The sequence below is a fragment of the Protomyctophum parallelum genome, assembly GCF_964188405.1.
Source record: "Protomyctophum parallelum genome assembly, chromosome: 11".
Lineage (NCBI taxonomy): Eukaryota > Metazoa > Chordata > Actinopteri > Myctophiformes > Myctophidae > Protomyctophum > Protomyctophum parallelum.
This window is the reverse complement of record NC_139707.1, coordinates 50,255,932-50,278,945: the sequence shown is the minus strand read 5'-3', so window position 1 is coordinate 50,278,945 and position 23,014 is coordinate 50,255,932. Positions and strand designations below refer to the sequence as shown.

Here is a 23,014-nt window from a genome sequence, read left to right as displayed (position 1 = left end):
TCCATGTCTCCATGTCTCCAACGTCTCCATGTCTCCAACGTCTCCATGTCTCCATGTCTTCATGTCTCCATGTCTCCATATCTCCATGTCTCCATGTCTCCATGTCTCCATGTCTCCAACGTCTCCATGTCTCCATGTCTCCAACGTCTCCATGTCTCCAACGTCTCCAACGTCTCCATGTCTCCATGTCTCCATGTCTCCATGTCTCCAACGTCTCCATGTCTCCATGTCTCCATGTCTCCAACGTCTCCATGTCTCCATGTCTCCATGTCTCCATGTCTCCATGTCTCCACGTCTCCATGTCTCCACGTCTCCATGTCTCCATGTCTCCAACGTCTCCATGTCTCCAACGTCTCCATGTCTCCATGTCTCCATGTCTCCATGTCTCCATGTCTCCAACGTCTCCATGTCTCCAACGTCTCCATGTCTCCATGTCTCCACGTCTCCATGTCTCCATGTCTCCATGTCTCCAACGTCTCCATGTCTCCAACGTCTCCAACGTCTCCATGTCTCCATGTCTCCACGTCTCCATGTCTCCACGTCTCCACGTCTCCATGTCTCCATGTCTCCAACGTCTCCATGTCTCCATGTCTCCATGTCTCCATGTCTCCACGTCTCCATGTCTCCATGTCTCCAACGTCTCCATGTCTCCAACGTCTCCATGTCTCCATGTCTTCATGTCTCCATGTCTCCAACGTCTCCATGTCTCCATGTCTCCAACGTCTCCATGTCTCCAACGTCTCCATGTCTCCATGTCTCCATGTCTCCATGTCTCCATGTCTCCATGTCTCCATGTCTCCATGTCTCCAACGTCTCCATGTCTCCATGTCTCCATGTCTCCATGTCTGCAACGTCTCCAACGTCTCCATGTCTCCATGTCTCCAACGTCTCCAACGTCTCCAACGTCTCCAACGTCTCCATGTCTCCATGTCTCCAACGTCTCCAACGTCTCCATGTCTCCATGTCTCCATGTCTCCAACGTCTCCAACGTCTCCAACGTCTCCATGTCTCCATGTCTCCAACGTCTCCAACGTCTCCATGTCTCCATCGTCTCCACGTCTCCACGTCTCCAACGTCTCCATGTCTCCATGTCTCCATGTCTCCAACGTCTCCATGTCTCCATGTCTCCATGTCTCCATGTCTCCACGTCTCCACGTCTCCACGTCTCCACGTCTCCATGTCTCCAACGTCTCCATCGTCTCCATGTCTCCATGTCTCCATGTCTCCATGTCTCCATGTCTCCAACGTCTCCAACGTCTCCATGTCTCCATGTCTCCACGTCTCCACGTCTCCATGTCTCCATGTCTCCATGTCTCCAACGTCTCCATGTCTCCATGTCTCCCATGTCTCCATGTCTCCATGTCTCCACGTCTCCATGTCTCCAACGTCTCCATGTCTCCATGTCTCCATGTCTCCATGTCTCCATGTCTCCATGTCTCCATGTCTTCCATGTCTCCATGTCTCCACGTCTCCATGTCTCCATGTCTCCAACGTCTCCATGTCTCCATGTCTCCATGTCTCCAACGTCTCCATGTCTCCATGTCTCCAACGTCTCCATGTCTTCATGTCTCCATGTCTCCATGTCTCCATGTCTCCATGTCTCCATGTCTCCAACGTCTCCATGTCTCCATGTCTCCAACGTCTCCATGTCTCCAACGTCTCCAACGTCTCCATGTCTCCATGTCTCCATGTCTCCATGTCTCCATGTCTCCATGTCTCCATGTCTCCAACGTCTCCATGTCTCCATGTCTCCATGTCTCCATGTCTCCAACGTCTCCATGTCTCCAACGTCTCCATGTCTCCATGTCTCCATGTCTCCAACGTCTCCATGTCTCCATGTCTCCACGTCTCCAACGTCTCCATCGTCTCCACGTCTCCACGTCTCCACGTCTCCATGTCTCCATGTCTCCATGTCTCCAACGTCTCCATGTCTCCATGTCTCCAACGTCTCCATGTCTCCATGTCTCCATGTCTCCATGTCTCCATGTCTCCATGTCTCCATGTCTCCAACGTCTCCAACGTCTCCAACGTCTCCATGTCTCCATGTCTCCATGTCTCCATGTCTCCATGTCTCCAACGTCTCCAACGTCTCCAACGTCTCCAACGTCTCCATGTCTCCATGTCTCCATGTCTCCAACGTCTCCAACGTCTCCAACGTCTCCATGTCTCCACGTCTCCACGTCTCCACGTCTCCAACGTCTCCAACGTCTCCATGTCTCCATGTCTCCATGTCTCCAACGTCTCCAACGTCTCCACGTCTCCACGTCTCCAACGTCTCCATGTCTCCATGTCTCCATGTCTCCAACGTCTCCATGTCTCCATGTCTCCATGTCTCCATGTCTCCATGTCTCCAATGTCTCCAACGTCTCCAACGTCTCCAACGTCTCCAACGTCTCCATGTCTCCATGTCTCCAACGTCTCCATGTCTCCATGTCTCCATGTCTCCATGTCTCCATGTCTCCATGTCTCCAACGTCTCCAACGTCTCCATGTCTCCAACGTCTCCATGTCTCCATGTCTCCGTGTCTCCAACGTCTACATGTCTCCATGTCTCCATGTCTCCATGTCTCCAACGTCTCCAACGTCTCCATGTCTCCATGTCTCCATGTCTCCAACGTCTCCAACGTCTCCATGTCTCCATGTCTCCATGTCTCCATGTCTCCATGTCTCCATGTCTCCAACGTCTCCAACGTCTCCATGTCTCCATGTCTCCATGTCTCCATGTCTCCAACGTCTCCATGTCTCCATGTCTCTCTCCTCGTCTTCCTCCTCCTCCATGTCTCTCTCCTCGTCTTCCAAAACGAGGACAGGTTTCTCTTCATCTTTGCTCTTTTGTTCTGCGAGACGGTTATCTCGTCATGTCAGGTCAGCAGGTGGCCCTTCTGTCTCTGACGATGTATTGATGAACCCATTCTGACCTGAGATCAGATTCACACGAGGTTTCCACATGGACACACACTGGTCTGATGAACCCATTCTGACCTGAGATCAGATTCTAAAAAAATGTCCGTCGTTCCTCGATTTTTTTCAAAAAATAGCAGACCTACAAGCTCGTATCGCGCCACTCGGTGGCGCGATATGAGCTTGTAGATCTGCTATTTTTCAATGGCTAAAGCATAACATGATGCCAACACCAAAATGGGTGCCCGTTCAGAATGGGTTAAGACAGTTTGGACGGGAACCCTGTTTTGGTGTTTTAAACATTATTATTTATAATAATAATATTAATTATATTTTAGCTATTGAAAAGTAGCAGATCTATAAAGCTCACATAGCGCGCCACCGAGTGCCGAATGTATTTTCATTTTCATGAAAAACCTTACAGTTTAAGCCTTGAAGGACAACTACAGACTAAATAGCATGGGCTATACTATAGGCTCAGATATATATATATATACAAGCTCATAAAATGTGTGCAAATCTTGGAAAATTCTTTCCCAGGGGACGTTTTCAAGTCAAATCTTTGCCTCGGGTGCGTGCAGGTGGAACGACATAGTGGGAGATGGTGGTTCCGTGGCCAAACACATGCACCACTGATACATAGACAGTTTATTTTTAAGAATTAAGGAGACATCTGGAGAATGTATACAGAGATGATTACAATTTACAATTTACAATTTAGGCATTTAGCAGACGCTCTTAATCCAGAGCGACTTACATTTAGGCAAGAACAAAAGCATGGGAATACATCACATAAAAGCATTTATCATGAAACATGCGTAAGCTAAGAAGGTAACAGTGGAATATCTATATGATGAAACTATACATACACTATACATAATAAACTATACATATTCACTACTATGCTATACATATGTACTATGGCGTGCTATGACTATATTCAATACAATTATAGTGCTGTCTACATAACATGCTATAAGTCTAAGTCAAATGCTATCTAAGCCAACAGAAATTCTATCTAAGGGGTTAGGGTAAGTGCTATGGGCCATGATGGAGTCTGAAAAGGTGGGTTTTCAGGCTACGGCGGAAGATTGGGAGTGATGCTGCAGTTCTGACTGCAATGGGAAGTGTATTCCACAGTTTTGGAGCCAGAAGGGAGAAGAGTTTGGGACGTGTGGAGCGTTGTCCCGGCGTGATTAGAGTTGTCCTGGTGTACAATCTTTTTTTCTCTTATTTGCGTCTATTCTCATAGATGCAGATGGATCTCCCGATCGACACTTGTCAGTTGTCATGTGTATGCTTGTAGATCGGCTGTTTTTTGGTGATCTGCTGCAGTGTTGTGGTCAGACAGTGTTGTGGTCAGTGTTGTGGTCAGACTTGCTCCGTTGCTTGCGTTCGTTCAGCCTATATAGTGTCAACTGGATGTTTTGGTACTCGGGGGAGTATCAGGGCCGGTTTCCGAGTACCGAGTAAGAGTACTTGAGGGCGGTATGGGCCCGAGTAACCGATACCAGTAGCGGTATCGGGGAAAAATGTGACCAGATTTGACTGAGCGCATAAATGACAGCTTTTCACCAAAATGATTTTATAGCACAGGCAGACTCGTTACATACTAGAGCATGTCTGAAATAAGTGTCAGAGCTGAAATCAACATGTAAATATGAAATAAAGGCTTAAACATGTATCTAGGTGTAATGTTAGAGACCACAGAAGACATGTAAATATTAAATAAATGCTTAAACATGTAGCTATAGGTGTAATGTTAGAGTCCACAGAAGACATGTAAATATGAAATAAATGCTTAAACATGTAGCTAGGTGTAATGTTAGAGTCCACAGAAGTGAACCTTTTCAAGCCTGTTTTCTCAACTCGCTGTTTCTCTGCAAGACATTTACTCTATAAGCCATATCTCCAAAACCTGGTGGGTCAAACTGAACAACCAATATGTCAATTTGAAGCTACGATTCCCTGCTTTCACATGACATGAAGAAAAAAACCAAATTCAAAAAAATAATCCAATGGCAGTCCCTCAGTCAAATTTAGTCACAAATCTAGATGATTTGTCAGAGGATTTTTATTTATTTTTTGATGAATTGAACATGGTGGACCCTGTTGTAAACAAGTGTAATGCTTAATTGGGTCGTCCACTCACAGTTGAGTTGAGTTTGTGCTTGAAATGAACTGTAATTCTGCAAACTGTTAATAAATATCAATCAATCCAATCTAATGCGTGTGTGATGATGATAATAATAATAATAATAATAATAATGATGTGTTGTTCTGCTCTGTTCCAGATAAGTTCAACGCCTATGTGACTCTAAAGGTGCAGAATGTGAAGAGCACCACCATCACCGTCCGAGGAAACCAGCCATGTTGGGAACAAGACTTCATGTTGTAAGTCCCCCTCTGTGTGTGTGTGTGTGTGTGTGTGTGTGTGTGTGTGTGTGTGTGTGTGTGTGTGTGCGTGTGCGCGTGCGCGTGCGTGCGTGTGCGTGCGAGAGAGCATGCATGCTCCAATCGCAGCACAAGTGATCTTGTTGAATACAATTTACAATGTAGGCATTTATCAGACGCTCTTAATCCAGAGCGACTTTACATTAAGCAAGGACCACAAAGAATGGGAATACATCACATAAAAACATTTATCATCAAAAAACCTAACAGTGGAATATCTATATAATGAATACCTGCATTGTAAATCCCTGGAACATGTGACGCGTTTAAACCTAAAAACCATGTGTGTAATAATTAAATGCCAAATGTTTATTAATGGTCATAAAATACAGTAGAACACGAGTTCACTCAAACACCTCACGAGAACACCTAGTGTTTGAATTCTAAACACCTACATGACTGACTTTGATTGTAAAAACACATTTATGTGTTTAAAAAGTGTTACGGGGATTAAACATGTTCTTCTGTTTATAATCTAAACACTGTGACACGTTAAAAAAAGTGTTACAAATATGTGTTTAAAACTGTTTATAACCTAAACGCTTGGGTTTAGTGTGTGTATACTGTGTTTTTCAAACCTTTTCCCTTGAGAACCAGTATTCTGTGTAGGCCTAAAGTCTCTAAGAACCAGTATTCTGTGTAGGTCTAAAGTCTCTAAGAACCAGTATTCTGTGTAGGTCTAAAGTATCTAAGAACCAGTATTCTGTGTAGGCCTAAAGTCTCTAAGAACCAGTATTCTGTGTAGGCCTAAAGTCTCTAAGAACCAGTATTCTGTGTAGGTCTAAGTCTCTAAGAACCAGTATTCTGTGTAGGTCTAAGTCTCTAAGAACCAGTATTCTGTGTAGGTCTAAGTCTCTAAGAACCAGTATTCTGTGTAGGTCTAAGTCTCTAAGAACCAGTATTCTGTGTAGGTCTAAGTCTCTAAGAACCAGTATTCTGTGTAGGTCTAAAGTCTCTAAGAACCAGTATTCTGTGTAGGTCTAAAGTCTCTAAGAACCAGTATTCTGTGTAGGTCTAAAGTCTCTAAGAACCAGTATTCTGTGTAGGTCTAAGTCTCTAAGAACCAGTATTCTGTGTAGGTCTAAAGTCTCTAAGAACCAGTATTCTGTGTAGGTCTAAAGTCTCTAAGACCCAGTATTCTGTGTAGGTCTAAAGTCTCTATGAACCAGTATTCTGTGTAGGTCTAAAGTCTCTAAGAACCAGTATTCTGTGTAGGTCTAAGTCTCTAAGAACCAGTATTCTGTGTAGGTCTAAGTCTCTAAGAACCAGTATTCTGTGTAGGTCTAAAGTCTCTAAGAACCAGTATTCTGTGTAGGTCTAAAGTCTCTAAGAACCAGTATTCTGTGTAGGTCTGAAGTCTCTAAGAACCAGTATTCTGTGTAGGTCTGAAGTCTCTAAGAACCAGTATTCTGTGTAGGTCTAAAGTCTCTAAGAACCAGTATTCTGTGTAGGTCTAAGTCTCTAAGAACCAGTATTCTGTGTAGGTCTAAGTCTCTAAGAACCAGTATTCTGTGTAGGTCTAAGTCTCTAAGAACCAGTATTATGTGTAGGTCTAAGTCTCTAAGAACCAGTATTATGTGTAGGTCTAAAGTCTCTAAGAACCAGTATTCTGTGTAGGTCTAAAGTCTCTAAGAACCAGTATTATGTGTAGGTCTAAGTCTCTAAGAACCAGTATTATGTGTAGGTCTAAAGTCTCTAAGAACCAGTATTCTGTGTAGGTCTAAAGTCTCTAAGAACCAGTATTCTGTGTAGGTCTAAAGTCTCTAAGAACCAGTATTATGTGTAGGTCTAAGTCTCTAAGAACCAGTATTCTGTGTAGGTCTAAGTTTCTAAGAACCAGTATTCTGTGTAGGTCTAAAGTCTCTAAGAACCAGTATTATGTGTAGGTCTAAGTCTCTAAGAACCAGTATTCTGTGTAGGTCTAAGTCTCTAAGAACCAGTATTCTGTGTAGGTCTAAAGTCTCTAAGAACCAGTATTATGTGTAGGTCTAAGTCTCTAAGAACCAGTATTATGTGTAGGTCTAAGTCTCTAAGAACCAGTATTATGTGTAGGTCTAAGTCTCTAAGAACCAGTATTATGTGTAGGTCTAAGTCTCTAAGAACCAGTATTATGTGTAGGTCTAAAGTCTCTAAGAACCAGTATTCTGTGTAGGTCTAAAGTCTCTAAGAACCAGTATTATGTGTAGGTCTAAGTCTCTAAGAACCAGTATTCTGTGTAGGTCTAAGTCTCTAAGAACCAGTATTCTGTGTAGGTCTAAAGTCTCTAAGAACCAGTATTCTGTGTAGGTCTAAAGTCTCTAAGAACCAGTATTCTGTGTAGGTCTAAGTCTCTAAGAACCAGTATTCTGTGTAGGTCTAAAGTCTCTAAGAACCAGTATTCTGTGTAGGTCTAAGTCTCTAAGAACCAGTATTCTGTGTAGGCCTAAAGTCTCTAAGAACCAGTATTCTGTGTAGGTCTAAGTCTCTAAGAACCAGTATTCTGTGTAGGTCTAAGTCTCTAAGAACCAGTATTCTGTGTAGGTCTAAGTCTCTAAGAACCAGTATTCTGTGTAGGCCTAAAGTCTCTAAGAACCAGTATTCTGTGTAGGCCTAAAGTCTCTAAGAACCAGTATTCTGTGTAGGTCTAAGTCTCTAAGAAACAGTATTCTGTGTAGGCCTGAAGTCTCTAAGAACCAGTATTCTGTGTAGGCCTAAAGTCTCTAAGAACCAGTATTCTGTGTAGGTCTAAGTCTCTAAGAACCAATATTCTGTGTAGGTCTAGAGTCTCTAAGAACCAGTATTCTGTGTAGGTCTAGAGTCTCTAAGAACCAGTATTCTGTGTAGGTCTAAGTCTCTAGGAACCAGTATTCTGTGTAGGTCTAAAGTCTCTAAGAACCAGTATTCTGTGTAGGTCTAAAGTCTCTAAGAACCAGTATTCTGTGTAGGTCTAAGTCTCTAAGAACCAGTATTCTGTGTAGGTCTAAAGTCTCTAAGAACCAGTATTCTGTGTAGGTCTAAGTCTCTAAGAACCAGTATTCTGTGTAGGCCTAAAGTCTCTAAGAACCAGTATTCTGTGTAGGCCTAAAGTCTCTAAGAACCAGTATTCTGTGTAGGTCTAAGTCTCTAAGAACCAGTATTCTGTGTAGGCCTGAAGTCTCTAAGAACCAGTATTCTGTGTAGGCCTAAAGTCTCTAAGAACCAGTATTCTGTGTAGGTCTAAGTCTCTAAGAACCAATATTCTGTGTAGGTCTAGAGTCTCTAAGAACCAGTATTCTGTGTAGGCCTAAAGTCTCTAAGAACCAGTATTCTGTGTAGGTCTAGAGTCTCTAAGAACCAGTATTCTGTGTAGGTCTAAGTCTCTAAGAACCAGTATTCTGTGTAGGTCTAAAGTCTCTAAGAACCAGTATTCTGTGTAGGTCTAAAGTCTCTAAGAACCAGTATTCTGTGTAGGCCTAAAGTCTCTAAGAACCAGTATTCTGTGTAGATCTAAAGTCTCTAAGAACCAGTATTCTGTGTAGGTCTAAGTCTCTAAGAACCAGTATTCTGTGTAGGTCTAAAGTCTCTAAGAACCAGTATTCTGTGTAGGCCTAAAGTCTCTAAGAACCAGTATTCTGTGTAGGTCTAAGTCTCTAAGAACCAGTATTCTGTGTAGGTCTAAAGTCTCTAAGAACCAGTATTCTGTGTAGGCCTAAAGTCTCTAAGAACCAGTATTCTGTGTAGGTCTAAAGTCTCTAAGAACCAGTATTCTGTGTAGGTCTAAGTCTCTAAGAACCAGTATTCTGTGTAGGTCTAAGTCTCTAAGAACCAGTATTCTGTGTAGGTCTAAGTCTCTAAGAACCAGTATTCTGTGTAGGTCTAAGTCTCTAAGAACCAGTATTCTGTGTAGGTCTAAAGTCTCTAAGAACCAGTATTCTGTGTAGGCCTAAAGTCTCTAAGAACCATTATTCTGTGTAGATCTAAAGTCTCTAAGAACCAGTATTCTGTGTAGGTCTAAGTCTCTAAGAACCAGTATTCTGTGTAGGTCTAAAGTCTCTAAGAACCAGTATTCTGTGTAGGTCTAAAGTCTCTAAGAACCAGTATTCTGTGTAGGTCTAAGTCTCTAAGAACCAGTATTATGTGTAGGTCTAAAGTCTCTAAGAACCAGTATTCTGTGTAGGTCTAAAGTCTCTAAGAACCAGTATTCTGTGTAGGTCTAAGTCTCTAAGAACCAGTATTCTGTGTAGGTCTAAAGTCTCTAAGAACCAGTATTCTGTGTAGGTCTAAGTCTCTAAGAACCAGTATTCTGTGTAGGTCTAAGTCTCTAAGAACCAGTATTCTGTGTAGGTCTAAAGTCTCTAAGAACCAGTATTCTGTGTAGGTCTAAGTCTCTAAGAACCAGTATTCTGTGTAGGTCTAAGTCTCTAAGAACCAGTATTCTGTGTAGGTCTAAAGTCTCTAAGAACCAGTATTCTGTGTAGGTCTAAAGTCTCTAAGAACCAGTATTCTGTGTAGGTCTAAAGTCTCTAAGAACCAGTATTCTGTGTAGGTCTAAGTCTCTAAGAACCAGTATTCTGTGTAGGTCTAAGTCTCTAAGAACCAGTATTCTGTGTAGGTCTAAAGTCTCTAAGAACCAGTATTCTGTGTAGGTCTAAAGTCTCTAAGAACCAGTATTCTGTGTAGGTCTAAAGTCTCTAAGAACCAGTATTCTGTGTAGGTCTAAGTCTCTAAGAACCAGTATTCTGTGTAGGCCTAAAGTCTCTAAGAACCAGTATTCTGTGTAGGTCTAAAGTCTCTAAGAACCAGTATTCTGTGTAGGTCTAAGTCTCTAAGAACCAGTATTCTGTGTAGGCCTAAAGTCTCTAAGAACCAGTATTCTGTGTAGGCCTAAAGTCTCTAAGAACCAGTATTCTGTGTAGGTCTAAGTCTCTAAGAACCAGTATTCTGTGTAGATCTAAGTCTCTAAGAACCAGTATTCTGTGTAGGTCTAAAGTCTCTAAGAACCAGTATTCTGTGTAGGCCTAAAGTCTCTAAGAACCAGTATTCTGTGTAGGTCTAAGTCTCTAAGAACCAGTATTCTGTGTAGGCCTGAAGTCTCTAGAACCAGTATTCTGTGTAGGCCTAAAGTCTCTAAGAACCAGTATTCTGTGTAGGTCTAAGTCTCTAAGAACCAATATTCTGTGTAGGTCTAGAGTCTCTAAGAACCAGTATTCTGTGTAGGCCTAAAGTCTCTAAGAACCAGTATTCTGTGTAGGTCTAAGTCTCTAAGAACCAGTATTCTGTGTAGGTCTAAAGTATCTAAGAACCAGTATTCTGTGTAGGTCTAGAGTCTCTAAGAACCAGTATTCTGTGTAGGTCTAAGTCTCTAAGAACCAGTATTCTGTGTAGGCCTAAAGTCTATAAGAACCAGTATTCTGTGTAGGTCTAAGTATCTAAGAACCAGTATTCTGTGTAGGTCTAAAGTCTCTAAGAACCAGTATTCTGTGTAGGCCTAAAGTCTATAAGAACCAGTATTCTGTGTAGGTCTAAGTCTCTAAGAACCAGTATTCTGTGTAGGTCTAAAGTCTCTAAGAACCAGTATTCTGTGTAGGTCTAAAGTCTCTAAGAACCAGTATTCTGTGTAGGTCTAAGTCTCTAAGAACCAGTATTCTGTGTAGGCCTAAGTCTCTAAGAACCATTATTCTGTGTAGGTCTAAAGTCTCTAAGAACCAGTATTCTGTGTAGGTCTAAGTCTCTAAGAACCAGTATTCTGTGTAGGCCTAAAGTCTCTAAGAACCAGTATTCTGTGTAGACCTAAAGTCTCTAAGAACCAGTATTCTGTGTAGGTCTAAGTCAATAAGAACCAGTATTCTGTGTAGGCCTAAAGTCTCTAAGAACCAGTATTCTGTGTAGGCCTAAAGTATCTAAGAACCAGTATTCTGTGTAGGTCTAAGTCTCTAAGAACCAGTATTCTTTGTAGGTCTAAGTCTCTAAGAACCAGTATTCTGTGTAGGCCTAAAGTCTCTAAGAACCAGTATTCTGTGTAGGTCTAAGTCTCTAAGAACCAGTATTCTGTGTAGGCCTAAAGTCTCTAAGAACCAGTATTCTGTGTAGGTCTAAAGTCTCTAAGAACCAGTATTCTGTGTAGGTCTAAAGTCTCTAAGAACCAGTATTCTGTGTAGGTCTAAAGTCTCTAAGAACCAGTATTCTGTGTAGGTCTAAAGTCTCTAAGAACCAGTATTCTGTGTAGGTCTAAGTCTCTAAGAACCAGTATTCTGTGTAGGTCTAAAGTCTCTAAGAACCAGTATTCTGTGTAGGTCTAAAGAACTAGGGATGTCAGTAACAGATAGTTTCCCAGCCGGTTAGCCGATAGGATTAACCGGTTCATTAACGGATAGTGGTTGATTTTTTTCTTTTTTTAATAGGCTACCCCAAATGTAATATGCATGTATAGGCTACATAATTAAAGTTGGTAGACGAATGGCATACATTTATTTATGCTCCTTTTATAAAAGACAAACAAAAAAGCAACATTTAACAATATAAATAAATTGTTGTAGGCTTCTGGCTTAATCATCAATAAACAACGCATCGCATCTGCATGATGCATGCATCTGCGCGTCTACAGTACAGAGGTCCGCCGGTTCTAGTCCAACAAAACATAAATAAATCCAGTCCAGATCTGAGCAACCTATACCTATAAAGCCACTGGACGCATGGGCTAAGCCTTTTTTTTATTATTAAGGAAGATCAGCATGCATGTCACCGTGTTCTGTTTGTTGACTTTTCGCTGACGAGAAAACCCTCAAACATCGATAGCACATGGCTAACTTACTAGCCGTAAAAGCCGTGCCAGTGTGGGGACTCGGATAGGAGGAGGAGGAGGAAGTGGCAGCGGCTGTAAACGTTTCTCCCTCCAGGCCAAATGGGCAATAATGGATTTAATAATGTAGGTCTCTGCATTGATACGGTCAACATGTGTTCATCTCGTCTCGCTGTCACTCGCTTACATTTCGACTACCGCAAAGCTACCGTTGTAGCCAACTAGCCATTGAAGTACAACAGAGAACGGGGACATTGAGGGGGCAAAGTCTCTAAGAACCAGTATTCTGTGTAGGCCTAAAGTCTCTACGAATTCTCAGTGATTTAACATTCTGCCATAACACATCTTTTTTGCTTTTTTTAATTGGAGACACCCCAGTGTTGATTTTGACGGTGAAATTCTGATTCAGTTTTAGTCATAGTCGTAGAATAAAATTCCATTTAGTTTCAGTCATATTTTAGTCATCAGATCTTTATTTTATTTTAGTCTAGTTTTAGTCTAGGCTAAATCCTCGATGGCTTCGTGATGCCTATATTTATACTTCGCTGTGTGCCGAAAAAATAGCAGATCTACAAGTTCTGTGGACTTGTAGATCAGCTGTTTTCAGAGCGTGACACCCGCACACAACCGAGCATAACATGACTTTGTCTTTTAATAGTCTTCTCCACTAACATTTTAGTCTAGTTTTTTTTAACCCATTCTGAACGGGAACCCATTTTGGTGTTAGCATCATGTTATGCTTTAGCTATTGAAAAATAGCAGATCTACAAGCTCATAGCGCGCCACCGAGTGGCGCGCTACGAGCTTGTAGGTCTGCTATTTTTGAAAAATCAAAGAACGACTGACATTTTTAGAATCTGATCTCAGGTCAGAATGGGTTAATCAGACCAGTGTGTGTCCAGTGGAAACCTCGTATGAATCTGATCTCAGGTCAGAATGGGTTAATTTGTTGACAACATTGCCAGTGTATTTAGTCATATAGTTTCAGTTATCATGGCTGTACTTAAAAATTTGTTCTGGTAAATTATTCATCAGAGAAAAAAGGTAGTGGACAGTTTTAGGCCCTCTTTTACACGGCGGCCATCTCCAGATAAAACGTCAAACGTCCTGTTGCGTTCTCATTTTTTTATTGACCCTTTACACGAGAACGCACACTTTATGAAAACGCTATAATGGGCCCCGACTGGTAATCCAGTCGCAGTGTGCCGCGGTTTCGACTCCCGAGCCCGACACGGCCTTTACTGCATGTCTTCCCCCCCCCCATCTCTCTCTCCCGTTTCCTGTCAGCCTACTGTCTGTCCCTTCGAAAAACTAATAAAAGCAAAATAAATACGCTATAATGTCGCTAGGTGGCGGTAACGGGGCTGCGAGATAGACCAGTCACCCACGTACAAGAAGAAGAACCCCTTCACGCAGCACAGAGCATGCAGGCAGAGCGCGCCACGGGACGGTTATATATGTTATGATACATTAGGCTACATAAACGCTGCATTTTATTTACATCATGGTTTTACATTCACCGTCGCTGATGAGCAGCGCTTTGTAGGCGAGGAGGGAGGCCATTATATCATATAATGGCTCTGCATCAATAAACATATGCGCTGTGAGCCAACGTGAGAAAACGAGCAACGTAAAAATGTCTACAGAGGCTGCCTGACGAAGGTACAGTGGGAGCTTGTTCCATGCCGTCGGCCCGTAGAAGCAGAAAGCTGCTTCCCCGTATTTTTTTGTTGCCATTTTTTTAGGCAAAGCGAGCAGGCCAGCAGTGGAAGACTTTAGGGGGCGGTTTGGGACATATTTAGGCAGGCAGTCATGTAGGTAGGAGGGTTTGGGACATATTTAGACAGGCAGTCATGTAGGTAGGAGGGTTTGGGACATATTTAGGCAGGCAGTCATGTAGGTTGGAAGGTTTGGGACATATTTAGGCAGGCAGTCATGTAGGTAGGAAGGTTTGGGACATATTTAGACAGGCAGTCATGTAGGTAGGAAGGTTTGGGACATATTTAGGCAGGCAGTCATGTAGGTAGGAAGGTTTGGGACATATTTAGGCAGGCAGTCATGTAGGTAGGAAGGTTTGGGACATATTTAGGCAGGCAGTCATGTAGGTAGGAAGGTTTGGGACATATTTAGGCAGGCAGTCATGTAGGTAGGAAGGTTTGGGACATATTTAGGCAGGCAGTCATTTAGGTTTATGTAGCCGTTTTCTCTGAACACCGTTCTCGTGTGTAAAGACCACCTCAGTCAGTCCAAATCAACGCGGGTGACACCCAGACATCTCTCCCTGCAGTGCAGCCCCGCTGACTCTAATGGGACCGACTGAGATGGAATGGGGGAGTCCAGCCCATAGTTGGCTTATGAGAGTCTGTGGGCAGAGAATTGGATAAAAACCATTAGAAAGAAGAAGTTGCACAGTGATGCGAGCATGAGCAGATCGTACATCTGTACATCATTTTTATAATCTGATCTCAGGTCAGAATGGGTTAAAGTGTGTGTGTGTGTGTGTGTGTGTGTGTGTGTGTGTGTGTGTGTGTGTGTGTGTGTGTGTGTGTGTGTGTGTGTGTGTGTGCGCGTGCACGTTGCAGTGAGATCAGTCACCTGGACTCAGCGCTGGTGGTGGAGCTGTGGAACAAAGGCCTGATCTGGGACACTCTGATCGGGACCGCCCTGATCCCTCTGGAGACCATCCTTCAGTCTGAGGAGGTAGCGCACGCACTCACACACACACACACACACACACACACTCATACCTTTAGACAGCATGCACGCACGCAATTAGCTTATTTCCATTGAAAAAAGTAGTAAAGTGTTTGGGATATTATTTACATTATGAAGAGAGGATATATACAAACAAATATATCGTGCTGCCCTACTTTGTTGTTCTTAATGTCTCTCTCTCTCTCTCTCTCTCTCTCTCTCTCTCTCTCTCTCTCTCTCTCTCTCTCTCTCTCTCTCTCTCTCTCTCTCTCTCTCCCCCTCTATCTCTCTCTCCCCCTCTATCTCTGTCTCTCTCTCTCTCTCTCTCTCTCTCTCTCTCTCTCTCTCTCTCTCTCTCTCTCTGTCTCTGTCTCTGTCTCTGTCTCTGTCTCTCTCTCTCTCTCTCTCTCTCTCTCTCTCCAGGAGGGTGAGGGCGAGTGGACCTCTCTGGACTCTGAGGTTCTGATGAGAGAGGAGGAGATCTGTGGAACCACCGGGCCCACGCCACACCGCGTGCTGCTGGACACGCGCTTTGAGCTGCCCTTTGGTACGCACGCACGCCATGCACACACGCACGCACGCACGCATGTACACACACACGCACGCCACGCATGTACGCACGCACGCCACGCACGCATGTACGCCACACACGCTTGGTTCCATTTGTGTACACTCAGAGCAGGGGTGGGCAACTGGCGGCCCGGGGGCCACATGCGGCCCCCCACCTTCACTTAATGCGGCCCTGCAGGTTAATGTCACAACATGCAAAACATGACCCGCTTTAATTACTCCAGTCTAAATTAGTAGCTCAATGCTTCAACACACGTATAATTAATAGCATTTGAAATGACATAAAAAATTAAAAAATTCAGGATTCCATTTCGAATTTAGCAAAAATAGCCGATCTACGAGCTCAAAACGCGTCGCGCTGCGACGTGTTTTGAGCTTGTAGATCGGCTATTTTTGCTACGACAGTAATATATGGCCCTAGGGAGTGAGTGTGGAAGTATAGTGGCCCTCTCCATCGTCAAAGTTGCACCACCCCTGACTCAGAGTATGATATGATATGATATTATACAGTACTTTACTGTCAGTTCACACTGAAAGTTGTCTTGCGACCCATCTGCGACACATCTCCTTTCTGAAGGCAGCAACCTATACTCTCCATACAACACATGCTTAGTATTAGAGGTGATATTCCTTATATTCTATACAACACATGGCTAGTATTAGAGGTGATATTCCTTATATTCTATACAACACATGCTTAGTATTAGAGGTGATATTCCTTATATTCTATACAACACATGGCTAGTATTAGAGGTGATATTCCTTATATTCTCCACAACACATGGCTAGTATTAGAGGTGATATTCCTTATATTCCATACAACACATGGCTAGTATTAGAGGTGATATTCCTTATACTCTCCATACAACACATGGCTAGTATTAGAGGTGATATTCCTTATATTCCATACAACACATGCTTAGTATTAGAGGTGATATTCCTTATATTCTATACAACACATGGCTTAGTATTAGAGGTGATATTCCTTATATTCTATACAACACATGGCTAGTATTAGAGGTGATATTCCTTATATTCTATACAACACATGGCTAGTATTAGAGGTGATATTCCTTATACTCTCCATACAACACATGGCTAGTATTAGAGGTGATATTCCTTATATTCTATACAACACATGGCTAGTATTAGAGGTGATATTCCTTATATTCTATACAACACATGGCTTAGTATTAGAGGTGATATTCCTTATATTCTATACAACACATGGCTAGTATTAGAGGTGATATTCCTTATATTCTATACAACACATGGCTAGTATTAGAGGTGATATTCCTTATATTCTCCACAACACATGGCTAGTATTAGAGGTGATATTCCTTGCTAACCTTAGGATGCTGTTATCATACGTGGATGTATAACATTTAGCTGGGGACCCCTGGAACTCCCTGAAGGACCCCTTTGGGGGTCCCAGGACCCCCTGGAACTCCCTCAAGGACCCCTTTGGGGGTCCCAGGACCCCCTGGAACTCCCTCAAGGACCCCTTTGGGGGTCCCAGGACCCCCTGGAACTCCCTGAAGGACCCCTGGGGGTCGCGGGACCCCACGGTGGGAAGCCCTAACCCTCATTGATGTTTAAGGGTCTGTGTTTCTGCAGACATCCCAGATGAAGAGGCTCAGTACTGGACCAGCAAACTGGACCGCATCAAGAACATGAACATCCACGACCAGGTGACCTCTCTGTCTGTCTGTCTGTCTGTCTGTCTGTCTGTCTGTCTGTCTGTCTGTCTGTCTGTCTGTCTGTCTGTCTGTCTGTCTGTCTGTCTGTCTGTGGGGTGGGGTTTGTTCATATCAATATTAGACAAAGATTTGAGTTAAAAACGTTCACTCTGAAATAATATAAGTCCCCCCGGACAAAAAAAAGTTGAGAACCCCTGCCATATAGACAGATAATGCACTTCCGGGGAAATTTGTCTGTCACCCCTCTGTTTTCTTTTTATATATATATTTTTTGCGGCTTACGCCTTTTATTGTTTTTTTTGAAGGGACAGACAGTAGGCTGACAGGAAACGGGAGAGAGAGATGGGGGGGGGGGGGGGGGAGTGGGGGGAGAGACATGCAGTAAAGGCCGTGTCGGGCTCGGGAGTCGAACCCGCGGCACACTGCGACTGGATTACCAGTCGGGTGCCCCAGACCGTTACGCCACGGCCTGGGCCCTGTCACCCCCTCTGTTAAAACGTACTGTGAGCCTTTGAATTTCAAGGCCTGTTATTTTAGCTCGGCTGTCAACATACTGAGAAATAGCACACTTCGACCGTTGACGAGGCCGAATCGCAATCAGAAGAATGTTCAGGAGCATTCGACCAGGACAATCAATGGTAAATTATGTGCCTTTTTTATATTTTGAATAATAGGTGTTTTTTCCGTCATGCTCAATTGAAGCGCAGCTTGGCGGCTACTTCAATCAGATTGAAATTGACCTGTTGCATGATGATTCACTCCGCTGTAATGGGTTAAAAAGGGATACATAAATTATAATTAAAACCTATTCAGCGACGCTGAGCTTTTATTGCTATGTCCAAGTGTTCAGAATTCAGATCCATATGGTGTATATATATATGACATTTGAGATTGATTTTGTGTTGCCATGATCACTATAACACATTTTACAAGCTTCTTTTTTGGTTATACACTTTTGTGTACATTTCTGGGTTAACGCATTCTGGGTGGGAACCCCTTTTGGTGTTAGCATCATGCTATGCTTTAGCTATTGAAAAATAGCAGATCTACAAGCTCATAGCGCGCCACCGAGTGGCGCGCTACGAGCTTGTAGGTCTGCTATTTTTTGGAAAAAAAATCGAAGAACCACTGACATAGAAACATAGCTTTGATTGTGTGCGTGTGTCTGTCTGTCCCGCTGTTACACCACCCGCCCGCCACCAGAGGGCGCAGCTGTATCACACAAAACACACACACGCACGCACTCACACACACACACACACACACACACACACACACACACACACAACTTAACTTAAAAAAAACTTAACTTAAAAAAAAAAACTTAACTTAAAATGAAAAAGAAAAAACTTAACTTAAAAAAACTTTAAAAACACTTAACTTAAAAAAAAACTTAACTTAAAAAAACTTAAAAAACACTTAACTTAAAAAAAACTTAACTTAAAAATAAAATCTTAAAAAAACACAAAAAAAGATAACTTTAAAAAGAAAACCTTAAAAAAGTATGTAATTCATTCTAATTGTTGTCATTGCCATTTACGAGCTGCGTTCGCTTCCCGCGTTTGCGCGTCTTACTTGTATGTTATGTGTTTTTATGTACTACGGTTATGTGGGAGCTCCGTAGAAATGTCGTTGTATGCTCAGTGTATGCTTTGTGTGCACTGACAAATAAAAGTATTCTATTCTAGCTTTTTCTGAGAACTGTCAGGATGTAGAAGAACATTTTTAGAATCTGATCTCAGGGTCAGAATGGGTTAACACAATCGGCGCCGGGATTTCTTTCAAAATAGAAGCTTTGGGTGCCGGGGAGGAGGATATGGCCGCTTGCTGAAAAGATTATACCTCTTATATCTCTTCATGTGAAATTGTGACCAGTGTTTCTGCAGTCACAGGATATATACTTTTTGGGCCATTTTGTGACCACTGCTGCCATCTTGTGGTGCATGTATGTCACTGCAACGTCATGCAGTTGAGTATTGAGTAAATGACCCTGTCACACCTAACCAACACAACATCCAGTTAAGTACATTTACTTAAGTACTGTACTTGAGTATTTCCAATTTCCAATACTTTTACTTGCATTCCACTGCATTTGCACTTCATTAATTCACTGAAACTTTTAGTTACTGTGTAGAATTGGATTTAAAACACACTGTAACCACTTCAGCACTATATACGTTTGAAATTAGAAAATAGCCCGATCTACAAGCTCACAATGCGTGAAATGAAATGCCCTGGCTGGCTGGGTTTGGTTGGTTTTCACAACCACGTGTCACTGTGCAGCCACACACACACACACACACACACACACACACACACACACACACACACACACACACACACAATGCACCATTCACCATTTGTTGTAACGTGTGTGCACTGCAGCATGTCTAAAAGCAATGATTGTGAGTATAAGTACATTTGATACATCGGTGTAAATGGGGAGCCATTCTTTCAATGACCCATCCATCCATCCATCTTCAACCGCTTATCCGTAGTCGGGTCACGGGGGGCAACAGCTCCACCAGAGAGCTCTTCAGACTTCCCTCTCCAGAGCAACATTAGTGACTTCATCCTCCTGGGCGATTCCGAGACGTTCCAAGGCCAGTGAGTCGATGTGTTTCCTCCAACTGTGCCTTGGTCTGCCCCCAGGGGTCTCCTCCCAGTGGGACGTGGTCCTTGGTCTGCCCCGGGGTCTCCTCCCAGTGGGACGTGATCCTTGGTCTGCCCCCGGGGGTCTCCTCCCAGTGGGACGTGATCCTTGGTCTGCCCCGGGGTCTCCTCCCAGTGGGACGTGATCCTTGGTCTGCCCCGGGGTCTCCTCCCAGTGGGACGTGATCCTTGGTCTGCCCCGGGGTCTCCTCCCAGTGGGACGTGATCCTTGGTCTGCCCCGGGGTCTCCTCTCAGTGGGACGTGGTCCTTGGTCTGCCCCGGGGTCTCCTCCCAGTGGGACGTGATCTTTGGTCTGCCCCGGGGTCTCCTCCCAGTGGGACGTGATCCTTGGTCTGCCCCGGGGTCTCCTCCCAGTGGGACGTGATCCTTGGTCTGCTCCGGGGTCTCCTCCCAGTGGGACGTGATCCTTGGTCTGCCCCGGGGGTCTTCTCCCAGTGGGACGTGGTCCTTGGTCTGCCCCGGGGTCTCCTCCCAGTGGGACGTGGTCCTTGGTCTGCCCCGGGGTCTTCTCCCAGTGGGACGTGATCCTTGGTCTGCCCCGGGGTCTCCTCCCAGTGGGACGTGGTCCTTGGTCTGCCCCGGGGTCTTCTCCCAGTGGGACGTGATCCTTGGTCTGCCCCGGGGTCTCCTCCCAGTGGGACGTGATCCTTGGTCTGCCCCGGGGTCTCCTCCCAGTGGGACGTGGTCCTTGGTCTGCCCCGGGGTCTCATCCCAGTGGGACGTGATCCTTGGTCTGCCCCGGGGTCTCCTCCCAGTGGGACGTGGTCCTTGGTCTGCCCCGGGGTCTCCTCCCAGTGGGACGTGGTCCTTGGTCTGCCCCGGGGTCTTCTCCCAGTGGGACGTGATCCTTGGTCTGCCCCGGGGTCTCCTCCCAGTGGGACGTGGTCCTTGGTCTGCCCCGGGGTCTTCTCCCAGTGGGACGTGATCCTTGGTCTGCCCCGGGGGTCTCCTCCCAGTGGGACGTGATCCTTGGTCTGCCCCGGGGTCTCCTCCCAGTGGGACGTGGTCCTTGGTCTGCCCCGGGGTCTCCTCCCCGTGGGACGTGATCCTTGGTCTGCCCCGGGGTCTCCTCCCAGTGGGACGTGATCCTTGGTCTGCCCCGGGGTCTCCTCCCAGTGGGACGTGATCTTTGGTCTGCCCCGGGGTCTCCTCCCAGTGGGACGTGATACTTGGTCTGCCCCGGGGTCTCCTCCCAGTGGGACGTGATCCTTGGTCTGCCCCGGGGTCTCCTCCCAGTGGGACGTGATCCTTGGTCTGCCCCGGGGTCTCCTCCCAGTGGGACGTGATCCTTGGTCTGCCCCGGGGTCTCCTCCCAGTGGGACGTGGTCCTTGGTCTGCCCCGGGGTCTCCTCCCAGTGGGACGTGGTCCTTGGTCTGCCCCGGGGTCTCCTCCCAGTGGGACGTGATCCTTGGTCTGCCCCGGGGTCTCCTCCCAGTGGGACGTGATCCTTGGTCTGCCCCGGGGTCTCCTCCCAGTGGGACGTGGTCCTTGGTCTGCCCCGGGGTCTCCTCCCAGTGGGACGTGATCCTTGGTCTGCCCCGGGGTCTCCTCCCAGTGGGACGTGATCCTTGGTCTGCCCCGGGGTCTCCTCCCAGTGGGACGTGGTCCTTGGTCTGCCCCGGGGTCTCCTCCCAGTGGGACGTGATCCTTGGTCTGCCCCGGGGTCTCCTCCCAGTGGGACGTGATCCTTGGTCTGCCCCGGGGTCTCCTCCCAGTGGGACGTGGTCCTTGGTCTGCCCCGGGGTCTCCTCCCAGTGGGACGTGATCCTTGGCCAGCCACCCACCGAATAAAACTTCCAGGGCATTTCCAGCAGACAATCACCGACGGCCACTTGTACTGATGGACACTATGGATCCAGTCCTCCTGAATTACAGTACAGTACATAGTTACTGTACATAATTACAGTACAGTGAATTACAGTACATGGTGTTGGTCGTGTTGGAAGGAAACTGGAGCATTGAAGGAGCACTTTTTCAACCGGATACTGTATTCATAATAATGTTGATCATCCCTAATATGGTCATTGATCACTACTGGTGACCAATAAGTGAGATCAACAGGCATCGTCTTCCTTGATTGGTCAACCCAAACCATCGGCTTCACGGATTGGACAAACCTTGTGTGGTGTTTGTGCCTCTGAACGAATATAAGTGGAGACGCAAAATGTTCCATGCATTTACACATCAGGACTCGACCAATAGGATACCATTGACCAATAGAATACCATTGACCAATAGGATACCAGACCAATAGGATACCAGACCAATAGGATACCGTTGACCAATAGGATACCATTGACCAATAGGATACCATTGACCAATAGGATACCATTGACCAGTAGGATACCATTGACCAATAGGATACCATTGACCAATAGGATACCATTGACCAATAGGATACCGTTGACCAATAGGATACCGTTGACCAATAGGATTTCTCCACTGTGGTACTGCTGTGAGTAATGTTACGCTGGGCGGTGCGTCTGAGAGGACCAGGAACAGCCAATCAGAGAGCTGTGACAGTGAGACACTGTGTGTACTCCTTTGGAGGTCACAAGGATCACATTGATGTGCACGTCTTCAACACAGTGTCTTTGACCTGGAGGAAGTTGACCCCAGTGACCCCTGGAAGAGGAGAACGCCACGTTGAGGTTCCCTCCAAGCACCGGGGTCACACAGCTGTTCTGATAGAATATACTGTCTACCTCTGGGGAGGATGGACTGACCACAGTTACTGTAACATGCTTTATGCCTTTGATGTCGACGCCCACACATGGTTCAAACCACAGGTTTCTGGGACCGTTCCAGAGAGGCGGTACTACCACTCAGCCTGTGTCTTGGGGAAGGTCATGTTTATCCATGGAGGATTTACCCAGACTAGATACACTAATGACATCTACAAGATGGACTCCACCACAATGGTCTGGACTTTAATCAACACCAGAGGAACTCCACCTCCTGATTCAGAATGTCACTCTGCTACCATCATCGGGTCAAAGATGTTTGTGTTTGGGGGCTATGGGGGTCAGTACTACAACACCACCAGAGTGTTTGACACACAGACCAACCACTGGATGAACACACCTTCTACACAGCATCTACCAAAAGGACGCTATGGTCATTCAGCCTTTACCTACAATGGAGAGCTGTACATATTTGGTGGCTTCAACAGTAATGATCTCAATGATCTGTGGAGATTCAATCCAGAGACCTTCTCCTGGAAGAAGGTTGAGCCCAAAGGGAAAGGCCCGCGTTCAAGGACAT

At 45.1% G+C, this 23,014-nt stretch overlaps 1 protein-coding gene across 1 annotated transcript; it reads left to right on the top strand.

The window, feature by feature from the left end:
* Window positions 1-2,857: 2,857 nt before the first annotated feature.
* Window positions 2,858-21,541, top strand: LOC310867067 (protein unc-13 homolog B-like; the record flags this gene model as incomplete). The annotated part of the gene is made up of 6 exons (XM_083776861.1): window positions 2,858-2,864; window positions 5,195-5,294; window positions 14,694-14,811; window positions 15,229-15,352; window positions 16,993-17,066; window positions 21,506-21,541. The coding sequence occupies 6 exons, from the start codon at window positions 2,858-2,860 to the stop codon at window positions 21,539-21,541; spliced, it is 459 nt and encodes a 152-aa protein (XP_083632987.1).
* Window positions 21,542-23,014: the final 1,473 nt, after the last annotated feature.